We start from the raw sequence: 13,226 nt of genomic DNA, 5'->3' as shown, positions 1-13,226 counted from the left end.
ATGATCTTCATCTGAAAATCTTTTTTCAGAAAGAGCTGCAATATCAATATTAAGAAGCCTTAGTTCTTTAGTTACTAGAGGTTTTCTTCTTTCAGACCTACTTGCTCGATCTAAAAGGGTTTTCACATTTCAACAGGCCAGGTTAAGAGAAACCTTATTGCTTGTATATTTGTTATCCTTGTTTATACCAATTCTTTGTTCATTCCTGCTAAATTGAACAACTGTTTGCTGCAGTAAACTACCCAGCAGAGAAAGGACAGACAATTTTTATTGCACCTTTTCTAGCACTTTCCCAGTATATCCAGGTGAACATTGTTCTCCTTAAAAGGGCTCCTCAGACACAGGATTCTCCACCAAAAACAGTCCCTGTCCATGAAAACATGTTAGTGATGTCAAGATAAGAATCCTGCTACATTATGTGCAGATTTGTAACTGTATGCCTCCAACCACGCCTCTATAACCATAGGACTTTAGAAAAATTGATGATTGTATGACGATGCCATTACTAATTATTTTAATATACTTACAGGTTCAGCTGACTGATTTTGAAAATGCAGCCTTTGTTGTATTCATGCTTCTTCTTACACGTACTATAGTTACTTTCAAACTGAACCTTTTGATCCCGATAACAAAGGTAAATATTGACTTCTCTAAAATAAACATTGAGCTCTTTGATCTAACTATAGATATGAGAGCTATGATAGATATTATGTCATCAGGTATCAACTCATTGGATTTTATTCACCCTAAAATGTGTATGTTCTTTTACGACAAACTATACTGTGGTAATTATCATAAGAGAAACACTCATTGGCATTTTGGTGCCAAGTGCACTTTTGTTAATATTGGTAGCAGGAAGATAAATCCCCACTACATCTAGTGCTGTGACCTCAGATCATGTGATTTCAACTTTGGTCTTGACACTGATGGATACTTAAACACTAGAGACAGCAGTGATTCATCTCCCCACCAGTGATATATAGACTGACAATGCCAGAGCAGACACTTGTGTCATGATTAGCCAGCTACCTCAATAATATATATATATATATATATCAATGACAGGTGCAGAATTAATACCAAGAGGTGGACAGCTCCAAGCATCATCTTTAATTACAAAACATAAATGAAATTAATTTTAAAGTCAATTAATTTAAATTCATGTTGGGAACACTTATTTTTTGCTCCCTTACAAGTTCCAGCCAATCATAGGTGCCCATGCTGGGGCACTGTCATCAAAGGATTTTTAAAATGTGTATCAAAACCATTATGTGTTTTGTTAATCATTACATTAAATTATTAAGTTGGCCAAGATGTTTCTGTCGCTCAGTCTATTATAACAATTGTTCCAGTCGATCTGATCAATGAGACCCCCTACTCATGAAATCAATATGCAAGTGGCTGAGCATTCCAGGGAAATACCTTAATGTAGTTCTCAGGGAGATCTAGTGTGACACAGAATGTAGCAACAATGGCCATTTGAAATACAGATACAATGTACTTTTTCTAGTTGAGTGCACTCAAGCAACATGAAATAAAATGTCTTGCTCAAGAACTCAACACACCATTAGGTAATTATTAATCCCATTTTATACATATTTACCATATCATTTCACCCTCTGTAAGGTTGATGAAAACTTCCCACCAGCACAAAAGCCAGATGCCATTAATAAAGAGAAATTTCATTTCAGAAAAGATGTTCAAAAAGGTAAGAGCTATATTTATAGGAAATTTTCAGAATTACAAGAAATAAAATTTTACTTTAATTAAATATTGAATGGTTAATAAATATATATTGATTGGAATGCAATCATCATTCATCATTGTTCGACCGTGGTCGAGACAATGGAATTTACCATGTTGCGCCAGACTTCACGGTCCATCATAGCATTACGGAGGTCCTGTTGCTGGATGCCTGTATCCCTGGAGATTACATCAGGGTAGGAGAGTGTGCGCCCTCTGGTATTGCGAGTAGATGGCTTCCAGAGGAGAAGAGTAGAAATTACCTCTTTTTCAGCTCTACAACAATGTCCAGCAAACTGGACTCTTCTACCTTTCACAAGAGATGACACAGGTGGTAGTTTCCCCATATATTTGCATTTTAGTTGGATGGCGCCTCCACGAGAGATTTTGAGCTCTCATAAGGAGGCGAGTGTAGGTTCCATCCAACCGCCTCTCAAGCTTCTTTGATAACGTCCAGGTTTCTGAGCCATATAGTAGAATTGGTTCGACTGTGGCTTTGAATATTTCAAGTTTGAAGTCTCTACTTAGATTTGATGACCAGATCTTATGCATGTCATTACAGGCTGACCAGGCCATACCCTTTCTAGTTAGAAAGTCTTTTCCAGATGATGATATGTATGACCCAAGATATTTATAATCAGAAACCATATTTAAAGGTGCACTGTTGAGAGTGTGGATGATGCAATCACTGTTGGACAGGCACTTGTTTATGTATTCAGTTTTGGTCTCATTGAGGTAAAGACCTACACAATTTGAGGCTTGTTCAAGAGATTGTAAAAGAGACTGGGCATTGGAGAGAGAATCACTGATAAGAGCGATATCGTCAGCAAACTTCCCTACCACAAAGCCATGCATGTGTATATATAGGGAAAATTCACAAAATATATGTATTAGTTTAATGCTCGGAAAGTGAAAAACTCTTTAATGTTTTGAGCCTATACTCTTCCACAGAAAGGAATACAGAAAGAAATAAGGAGAGAAAATGTAGTGGCTAGTAATCTATCATGGCAAATGCCAGACAGAGGGGTCACATAGGAGAGCTTGTAAGAAATGGAGATAATAAAGTAGTGGTGATCCCAAACCGAAGGTGTGCGTGCATTTGTATAACAGAGCATGTATGTGCATTTGGAAGAGGGGTGGGGGCACTGACGTGTACGTGTGTGTATATGCAGGTCTGTGGATAATGGTGTGGGTCTGGGAAGTTTTAAGTGCTAGTGTGTGCATTGTGATGTGATGTGGTGGTGTGTGGTGTGGTGTGATGGTGTTGGGATGTGGGGAAGGCAAGAGTGGGGTGTGGTTTAGGCTGAGGGTGGTGGTATAGGTAGGGTGTGTGAGAGTGGTTGTAATTTAAAAAATTAAAAAAATTAAATTCTAAATTTTATATTTTATATATATATTATATATTAATTATATCTATATTTTTTGTTATCTATGTATTGGTTTATGTCTATCACTGCTTCAGTTGCCTAATAGTAGTTTTATCTCTAATTTAATTTATATATATATATATATATATGGAATAATTACTATGAATCATTATTGTATAAAGGATCGTGATTAAGGCCAGAACAATGCGACGTAAACGCAAGGCAAATTACAAGACAACAAATATATGAATTAAAGCAAACTTACCTTGCATTCAATATTTTGGGCTTCTCTGTCACACCCTGTTTAAACATTTTAAATTATGATTAATGACTTGTAGGCACACAGTATTTTGTAATGCAACCATAATATGCTATGAAGAATAAACGTTTTTATAAGTCAGTACCATGTACTACTGTGTTAGCAGTGTACTTAAATTGTGTGTTAAGGTCATCTATAGAAAAATCTGTAGCGATGAAATTAATACATGATCTAAGTTATGAGTTTTTGCATCATAATCATGGTGAGCAGTTTGCCTGTCACACTATATAGCACATATATTTATTGTACTAAATCTATAATTGTTTTATTTCCTGTCACTTAGAATCTTCTGAACTAACTCAGGATATTTACAGTTTGATGAATTTAAATGAAATCATGAATGGAAAGGTAAAAAATATTTTTAATAAATTGAAAACAATTTTTATTAATTTAGAATACAAACATAAATAACGTTATTCAGAAACAAAAATTATCTGGAACAATATTTAAAAAACAAAATTGTGGTTCTAATTACTCCTGCATAGATACTGAACAAAGTCAAACTTAAAATCATTTAACCTGTTTGTGCATTAAAATAGTACATATCTGCTAATTCAGTTTATGTGTGTGTGTATTTATACAGAGTATTGAATTATGCTGCCTCTATATACATTGACTACTGATGTTTAGTTTGTGTATCTTTCACTGGTGTTTGTTCATACTTTTGTGTATGAATAGTGTCACGTCATATGAGCATACATATATATGATTTTTATTATAAGAAGGATATTGAAATTCTTTTCATATCTTTCTCCATTCTTTTACCACTAAAATATCAATAACTATTTGGTCAACATCTCAATCAATTTCTAATCTATGGGATAGAAAACTCAAACTATTTTCAATTATTTTGATTCTATTATCAACAGGATGATTTCCCTGGTTTAATTCCTCTCATACACAAATATCTTGATTATATTGACTATGATTTCAGCAAAAGACCTAAAATAATGCAATACCTGAAATACATCTCAGACAAAGCTGCAGGTGAGATTATTCATTTTCCTCAAGAGTAATGTTATTTTAAATATACAACATTTATCTGTTAGTTTCTTTTTCAATTATAAAATACAATGTGAATCTGTATTTTATCCCTGTAACCCCTATTATTAATAAATCATCACACTCTAAACACTTATATGAAAGACCATGTGTGAATAGTATTCCTTCCAAATTACGTCCTGCGGTTAAATAATTCTACCATAGTTTGGTTTTAAACAAGATTTTCAAAACAATTATCACAGCTAACATTAATGAAGAAAAGAAACAGATAAGTGTTTTCCTATTTGTGCCATAGATCATGGGGATAGGATATTGTTACAAAATACAGCCAAAAATAAGCCAATTTTTTTTTTCATTTATTTTATAGGAAAGATAATGACAATGGCCCAATGGACAAGGCAATTTGTTACAAATCATGAAGAGTACAAGAATGATTCTTTTGTCAGTGACAGAATCACATACGATTTTATTATGGAATGTGAAAAGATTGTCAACAATGAAGAAGGACTTCCACAACCATTTATCAAGTGTTAACAAAATTCTGACAACTTCATCTGTTACGAGCTACAATCAGCCTAAACTACAAAACTGTGTCCCCTCCCCCCCCAACTTTGTCTCCTGATAACTTATAGAACAATGGATATTCTTTTAACCACATTTTCAGCAAATACACTTCAGATTCTTTAGTTTAAGCTTATATCAGAATTTGATGTGAAAAAAATTCTTTCTGAAGATGAGGAGAGAAGTTTCGGAAAATTCACACAAGACAATATTCCTCATAACTTTCAGAAAAATGAGTATTGTTGAATGAAATTTTCTACAAATTTCCTTCCACATAGTGTAGATTACAATTTACTAATATATAAGAATTTAAGATGAAAAAGGTGGACTCGCATGCAATCATATTGACACACATTACACATCTACAAAATGAAACTTGAAATTTCTAACAAATATTGTGATGTATATTAGTATGTATGTGTACTTGCCCAGCAATTTTATTTTTCACATTAAAATTTGATCTAAGCACAATCTACACCATCTGAAATGTATTTGTATAAATTTTCATTAAAAACACCCATATTTCTGTAAGTTATGAGGAAGAAAAGCTGACTCATGTGAATTTTCCAAAACTTCTCACCCTTGGAAAAAATAGTTTTTATAACAAAATCCAATCAAACAGCCTGAAGCATATTTGTTGAAAATTTCAATGACAAATATCGATTTTATTGGAAGCTATGAGGAAAGAAAGTTGGTGGTGGGCACAGTTTTGTAGGTATGTCCTACACATAATATATAACCTACATAACTATAATATAACTTTTATCTTACTTGTTTCACTCCATTAGACTGTAGCCTTTTTGGAACAGCACCTTGAGGAATTTTTGTCAAACTAATCAACGCCAGGACTTATTTTCTTTTTAAGGCACTTTTTGCCAAACTATTAAGCTACGGGGATATAAACACACCAACACTAGTTGTCAGGTGATGGTGGGGGGCACATACAGACACACATATAGTTAAAAAAAAAAAAGAAACGGAAGAAAAATGCAATAAGAAAAAACCAACAATGCAATGACGTGGTACAGGCGAGGTTTTAACAAGGTTCTCAGAGAAGGAAAGAGTGGTTGTTTTGCGTTTCGAGTAAAGCTCTTCTTGGGAAACAAGGGACGTAGGAAAGTCCAAAAGAAAAAGGCGGAAGAATACAAAAAAAGAAATGGCCAACAATCAACGTGTAGGCTCCCATTAGTTTCCATCTACCAAATTCACTCACAAGGCTTTGGTAAGCATTAGGATATAGTAGAGAACATTTTCCAAAGGTTTTTGTGTATATATATATATATATATATATATATATATATATATATCCTGTAACTCAACAGTTTGATAAACAGAAATAAATATACGTACCAAACAAATAAATACTGGAGCTGATAACTAAAAACCTTTAACCCTATCAGTGTATTCTTCAGTTGTTTTGTTTCAAGTGATATTTATCAATTAATCTTTGTTGTTAACTGTTCCCGCCTTCCTCATTGTAGTATGTGCGTATACAAAAAGATACAATTATATATATATAATCAAGAGATTTAAGGAGTAAATGGTTGTGTTTATAATTTGCGCTCAATACCGTAATTTTGCTACAAAATTCCTTTGATCATATGTCTGTTTGGTTAAATTTTAGTTCACTAGGAAAGAATGTTATGAATTATAATATCCTATCAATAGTTTATTTCTACAATAGAGAATAATACATAAAAATATAAATATCATATTTTGTATAGGGTACGAAAATAACGTTGATATATGTATTCTGCCTAATACGAAACAGCGCGTCTACAATTAAGACAGCAATAGTTAGCCGATTACACAGCGAATAGTAATAAAGTTTGAATAAAGTTTAATAAAAAACAGTTTTAAATATTTTTGCTGATTTTATTCTCTATTAATAGATCTTAATTCAGTTATTTCGTTTGATACGAATGCGAAAGTAATGTGACGTCGGAAACTGCTACCATTAATTAATCGAAGCGCCATGTTTAAATGAAAGACGAGGGAAAAATTCAACGGAAAAAGTTTTTCGTTTTAAAATTTAATTAACGGAGAAAAAGGTTGATTTCTTCAATCAATATACGAAGGTAAGTTAATTACTTTTCGATTTATTTACTTTGACATGGAGAAAATTAGCCCGAGTGATATTTCTTAAGTATATAAAAACGTTTATAGATGGAAACTGAAAGGATTATTCCCTTCTTACCTCTCTTTACACACACACACACACACATATATATATACACATACAGATATACGTGTATATACCCACATACAGATATATCCTATCTAAAACAAAAAAGAAACTTGATTATGTCATGATTACAGAAATTACAACATGAAACGTATTTTATGAGGTTTAGGAGATATTTTCTGCTATCTCCCCAGTGAACAGGTTACAGACTTTTGTCGCTATTTACTCTTTTACTCTCATTTAACTGTGGCCATGCTGAAGCACCACCTTCAGTCGAGCATATCGACCCCAGGACTTATTCTTTATAGGCCTAGTACTTATTCTAACAGTTTTTTTCGCTGAACCTCTAAGTTACGGGGACGTAAACAGACTAGCATTGTTTATGGTTAAGATTTCTTAATTAATATCAGTTTCTATATTAGTGTATGCATCTTTAAGTGAAATGATGATGAACTCTCTTACAATATGACTATGTGAATTGCTGAAATTATAATATATTGTAAATTTCACGAATATTTGAATGACAGGAAAGCTATCCTGTTTCCTAACTTGCAGATTTATTTTTCCCAAGTCATTTGATTAATTGGTCATGTTTGTAAAACAGGGGAATGCCTCAAATTTTAGAGGAAGTGGTTAATTGATTAAATTGATCTTATTACTTGACTTGCACTTTTTTTTATCAACCATGAAAGGAAGAGAAACAAAGTTAGCCTCAACAGGATTTGAAACTAGAACATAAAGAGCTGGTAGAAATATTGGAAGGTATTTTGCCAACACTAACAATTGTGCCTCTCCACCATCTGAAGTTTAATAGAATAAAATCTGTGAATGAATTTTTATGAATTTCTTGTGTAGTTTTAATGAAAGTTGGTCTCACATTGCCTGCATTTATATCTTTCCTGAGACATGTAAAAGTTTCCATTTGCATAATGTTTGCCTGTAATATAAATGGTTTACAGAAAGAATTGCTACTTGTCACTTCAAATAAAGAGTAGTGAACTGATACTAAAGCCAAAATTTTCCTTTCGCTACTATTAGGATGTTTTTCTTTTTTACTTTCAGGGTTAAAAAATGAATGATTACACTTATGGGTTTACATGCAGACTTTTGTTTATCTTATATCCTTCTATATGTTGGATATGCAAATTTCACGAAGCAGGGATAGACACAACTGTCTTCACACAACCCACTTCAGATTACTCTACTAAACACAATACTCCAATAAATACAAACTCTGAACAACGTCAACAACTTCCATGAACTCCCAATGACTCTTATGACTCTCTTTGTCTCAACCAATATGCTAGTTTTTGTTATAAGAGTTTTGCTAGTCCATTCTTCCAATCCCATAGGGTTACCAATGACTCTCACCACAACAGTTTATACATGTAGACTTTTCTTTATACATGTAGATTTTACCAAGCAAGTAGCCCCATGTGAAGCTTCACCTATATGTAAGTACATAATTTTTTTGTTAAATTAAGTTTTCTGTTAGTTAACCATAGCTGTTTGTAAATTGAACAACTGTTTCTCTGTGTATATTGAACAATTTCCATAAGACATATATGTTTGCAAATGTAAAATATGTTTGTTTCCCAATACCATGGTTTAGGGTCTAGTTCTACTGTGTGGCATTTTGGGCAAGAGTATTCGACTATAGGTAGGGACCAACAAATGCATTTTTAGTAAAAGTGGTTGATGGGAACTATATGATCCTTATTGCATTTGTGTGTGTGTATACACCATATCAATTATGTGATGCATAATACACCATATCAATTATGTGATGCATGTTGACAAAAAGTGCAAAAATACTCATTGAAAAATCAAAATAATTTAGAGTAATATCAAGAAGGGATGTGGAATGGATAGTGAAAGGTCTGGCTTGGAAGGTGTCCCACAGTATTGCAGCCTGGGCCTATGTGTCATCTTGCTACTGCAAGAGAGTACAGACCATTGAATGTTTGTGAAATATTGGCATCTAAGATTATGAACTCTCTGGATTTACTGATTACCTTGATGTCAGTGAGATTACCATTGTCAAACAAGAGATTTGTTACCTTAGTAAGTGTCTACCCTCCAACCATGTGTTCCTCTGAAGAGAAAAAAAGACTAATATTTTATCTTTCATGAAAAAAGCTTCTGTGCAGTGTTCTTTCTGCTTATAAAATCTTCATATTTGGTGATTTCAATGAAAGCATTTGCAGGGATAAAAAAATTTGGGATATAATTGGGAAACATGAAGCCAGAAAATGCAATAGTAATGGCTTGTTTAGTACTGCAAGTATGCTCGATTTTTGCATATACTGGGTAACTGTCAATCTCCTAGTGTGGAGCATGCTGTATTTGAGCACCAAATGTGTGGGTGTATTTATGTGATCAAGATGAAAGGCAATTAGGTCTCTCATTAATTTCTGTTTGGTGAGTTGGCCCTGAGGAAAAATCTAGGCAACAAATTGAAATTAAGGCATGAAAGTCATTAGAGACACTTAGAGGATCTAGATCAAATTAGAGAAAGTGAAAACATCACAAAGTTTTTGATGGAAAAAATTGTTTCATGTTGGAATGAGTGAATTTGAATGAATGTCAATAAAATCTCAGTGTGCATGAAAAGCTTGAGAGAGATTTTTGAAAAGGTCTTAATATTAATGTTTCCATTGTGTTTTGCTTCAAAAACTACATAGACATGACAGAATTAAATAGACATCCTTATAATTGTTAAAATTTATTTAAATTATTTATTAATTATTATAATGTGAATATCTAATATTTAGTAGACAGGCTCCTTGCATTTTTGAATGCAAGGACCCTAGCAGACATGCTACTGATCTGATGAATATTCTCTTCATGATTTTCTTGCCAAGTTTCTTGCAGTAATATCAAAAGATCTGGCTTTAAGGATGCTTTCTTTTTCTTTTTAGGAAGTATCCCATCCATCATGCCTCAGAGGTGTTCAGTAGGGTTCATATCTGGTGATTGGCTTAGCTATGGAAGCTTTTTAATGCCATTCTCTTCCAACCAATCCTGGGTCTTTTAGTTGTGCAAGAAAGCCCTATCTTCCATAAATAGTGTTATTTAATCATTTTACTCCTGGAGGTTATAGGAAGAAGATTTTTCTATAATATGGACACATATTTATCTGAGTTTATGTATCCCTCACATTCCACCATTTCTGATTGACTATTGCTCCAAACTGCTCTCCAGACCATCACATGTTTCATTGTTGGCTGCAATATATTCACGTGAAAATATTGGTGACTGATTCTCCAGACCCACACTCGACCAGTGTCAGAAAATACAGCAAATCTGGATTCATCAGAGAATTTGACAGTGTCCCAAAGTGCTAGTGACCTCTCTACCATTTCACTTGTCCAATCTTTTCTCCATTTGATATTGGCTGGTCGAAGCAGTGTCTTCTTTCTTGCTGCTCTGCCATAATAGCCAATTTTGCGGAGATAACTGACAGCTATTCTGGGACTGACATCAACTTATTCTGCTATATTGGAGGCCTTGCAATGAGGATTATCTTACACACTTCTCTTAAGAAAGCAAAGTGTTGTCAGAGGGCCTTAGTCTACCTGGGTAAGGTGATATGGACTACTTTCCCGTTTAGTGAATTGAAAAATTACTCTATTTACTGTAGAAAGTAGAATCACAATGTTTTCTGTGGTTTTAGGCTAAGTCAGCCTTGAAATAGGCGCAGCATATGGCCTCTTTGTAAATTGGACATTTTTAAGGCTTCTTTTGTACATGGCATGATTAAACATTTACATATAGAACCTGAAACATATAAATGTCAATTAATAAAAAAAATATAAACCTCTTCAAGTTATAATAACAATGTGTTAATGGGTATCTATTTACTTTTGTCATGTTTGTGTACAAATGTATCATTTGTTACAACTGCACTTTGAAAGAAAAAGAAAACCTTTAGTAGAAAATTAGCATTAGCTACGACAATGTTACCCAACTATTAAATCTTATATTTTTCAAACTCATGCTAGGATGGAAAAATGAACGTAGGTATGAGACTTATTTTTACACATGTATTGATGCATATAAAACATGAAATTATGTTGTCTACATACTTAAATATTTGCAATTAATTCATTGTAAGAACATAGAATTTCGACAGGTTTTCTTGAGTTGTTGCTCATCTACAATAATCTGATAAATCTGAGGTTATTGTTGGTTGCATAAGATTGTCATTGAATTTTCTCTAGACAGAAGTATCTAATCATTTTATCCATACTAGCATGGGTTGTGTGTATCATGTTGATATCTGTTTCAGTTTAATTCCCTCTGCAATAGTTTCTTTTTTTGTGTTTATGCAATATGGTACTTTCATAAAATACAGTTGTCTCTTGCCTTACACAGTATTCTGTTTCTTACTTTCACTTTAGCACAATTTTGCTCATTTTCCTCTATTTGTTTCTTTTTGTTTTTGTTTTTACAAATATAGAAGTAGTACCTGCTTCAGTTTCTCATAATATTTTGTTAAATATTTTTGAATTTGAAATATTAAAATTGATTTCACTGGAAATGAAAATTCAATGTATAAAATTAACTTTAAACTAGATGTTCAGCATAAAATGCAAAAGTTTTACAAAAAGAATTGTCATCATCATCATCATCATCATTTAATGTCCATTATCTATGCTGGCTTGTGTTGGACAGTTTCATCAGGGCTGGTAAGCTGAGGGTCTGCAGCAGACTCCAGTCTGATTTGTCATTGTTTGTATGGCTGGATGTTCTTCTTAACATCAAGCACTCCATAAGTGTTGTGGGCAGGGGTTGTGAAAAAAATTAATTGATGGGAAATTAATTACAATATATTGTCTTCTAAGGCACGGCATGTCATGAAAGGTGTCGGTCATTAGTCATTGCCTTTATAAGTTTCAACAGTCAAAGATCATGCATTACCACCTTGTCCAATGCCTTCTTATGTCTACTTCTTCTAGCATAGTTGTCTGCACAGGTATAATAAATATGGCTTTCACTCTGAAGGAGAGAACCTTAGTTACCAAACAGAGGAAGGAGCTCTCTGAATTTGCTCAGCCTATTTTTATTCTTGCAGCCACACTCTTGGTTCATCCACCTCTGCTACTGACTTTGTTGCTCAACAATCTTTATCGTACTCCTCTGGTATTTGATGAAGCCCATTTTCTGTACACTTTTAGTGTTTACTGTACATGTGCACCTTCCACATGCAAAATTTTCCCAGTTTACCTTCCTCTGATATTGCTACACCTATTATGTGTTATACAGAGTACATCTACCTACCTGTTTCCTTCATATTGAGGATGGCCATGTACCTGAAGGGCTTTACGATTTATCTGTTTTCCTACTTACTAAGACTTTGGGTTATGGTTGGGTAGGTTAATTCTGTGACCTTTCAATTCTAGACCTTGCTTCCGTATGCAAAATTTGTTTTCTAGTTCTGGTAGTGATTTACCTATAAGAAGAAGCTCATTAGTAAATAAGTGTGGAAACTCTTTGCTTTCACAAACACTTTATGTACACTGATTGAAGCAATGAAAAAAAAAGGTCCTCGGTATACATGAAACGTGAAGGAAAATATTTGGATAATGAAACTAATAATGTATGGGTAATTGAATGTAATGTAATAAATGATAATATATGAGTGTTCAGTTGTCATCCTCTATGCCCTCCCCAATTCCTTTGAGAGAAGCAAAGAAGACTAATAATATGTATTAAATGATTAACGAAAATAATAATTAGTGCAAGAGACCCTTAATCAATATTGACGGTGTGACGATCAAGGAGCAACGTGTCAGTTATGCATCAGGCTTTTAGTCTTTGTGAGTCTGGCAGAGCGACTAACAGGACAATTGCTGGATGGAGGATAAACTGCATCAGGCAAGGGTCACTTTTGGAAAGCAGGGGTTTCAAGGGGTGTTGGGGTATAACCACTTGTGGTAAAGGTGGGGTAAGTTGGCGTGGCTCTGTGGGTAGGCGGTGAGATGCATTTCTGGTCATGGTAATTTTGGAGTCGGGAAGTGGGCATTGGTGTTGCAGCTGCATGAGG

The 13,226-nt window shown here is 33.8% G+C and overlaps 1 protein-coding gene across 1 annotated transcript; it reads left to right on the top strand.

Moving 5' to 3' along the window:
• The first annotated feature begins 548 nt into the window (after nt 1-548).
• LOC118761279 (glutamate--cysteine ligase catalytic subunit-like) lies at nt 549-5,046 on the top strand. Its single transcript, XM_036499048.1, has 5 exons — nt 549-634; nt 1,627-1,708; nt 3,713-3,777; nt 4,299-4,416; nt 4,799-5,046. The coding sequence occupies exons 1-5, from the start codon at nt 572-574 to the stop codon at nt 4,963-4,965; spliced, it is 495 nt and encodes a 164-aa protein (XP_036354941.1). The 5' UTR covers nt 549-571; the 3' UTR covers nt 4,966-5,046.
• Nucleotides 5,047-13,226: the final 8,180 nt, after the last annotated feature.

The sequence above is a fragment of the Octopus sinensis genome, unplaced genomic scaffold (genome assembly GCF_006345805.1).
Source record: "Octopus sinensis unplaced genomic scaffold, ASM634580v1 Contig11448, whole genome shotgun sequence".
Lineage (NCBI taxonomy): Eukaryota > Metazoa > Mollusca > Cephalopoda > Octopoda > Octopodidae > Octopus > Octopus sinensis.
The sequence above is the reverse complement of the archived record's forward strand: the minus strand, read 5'-3'. Positions and strand labels throughout refer to the sequence as shown.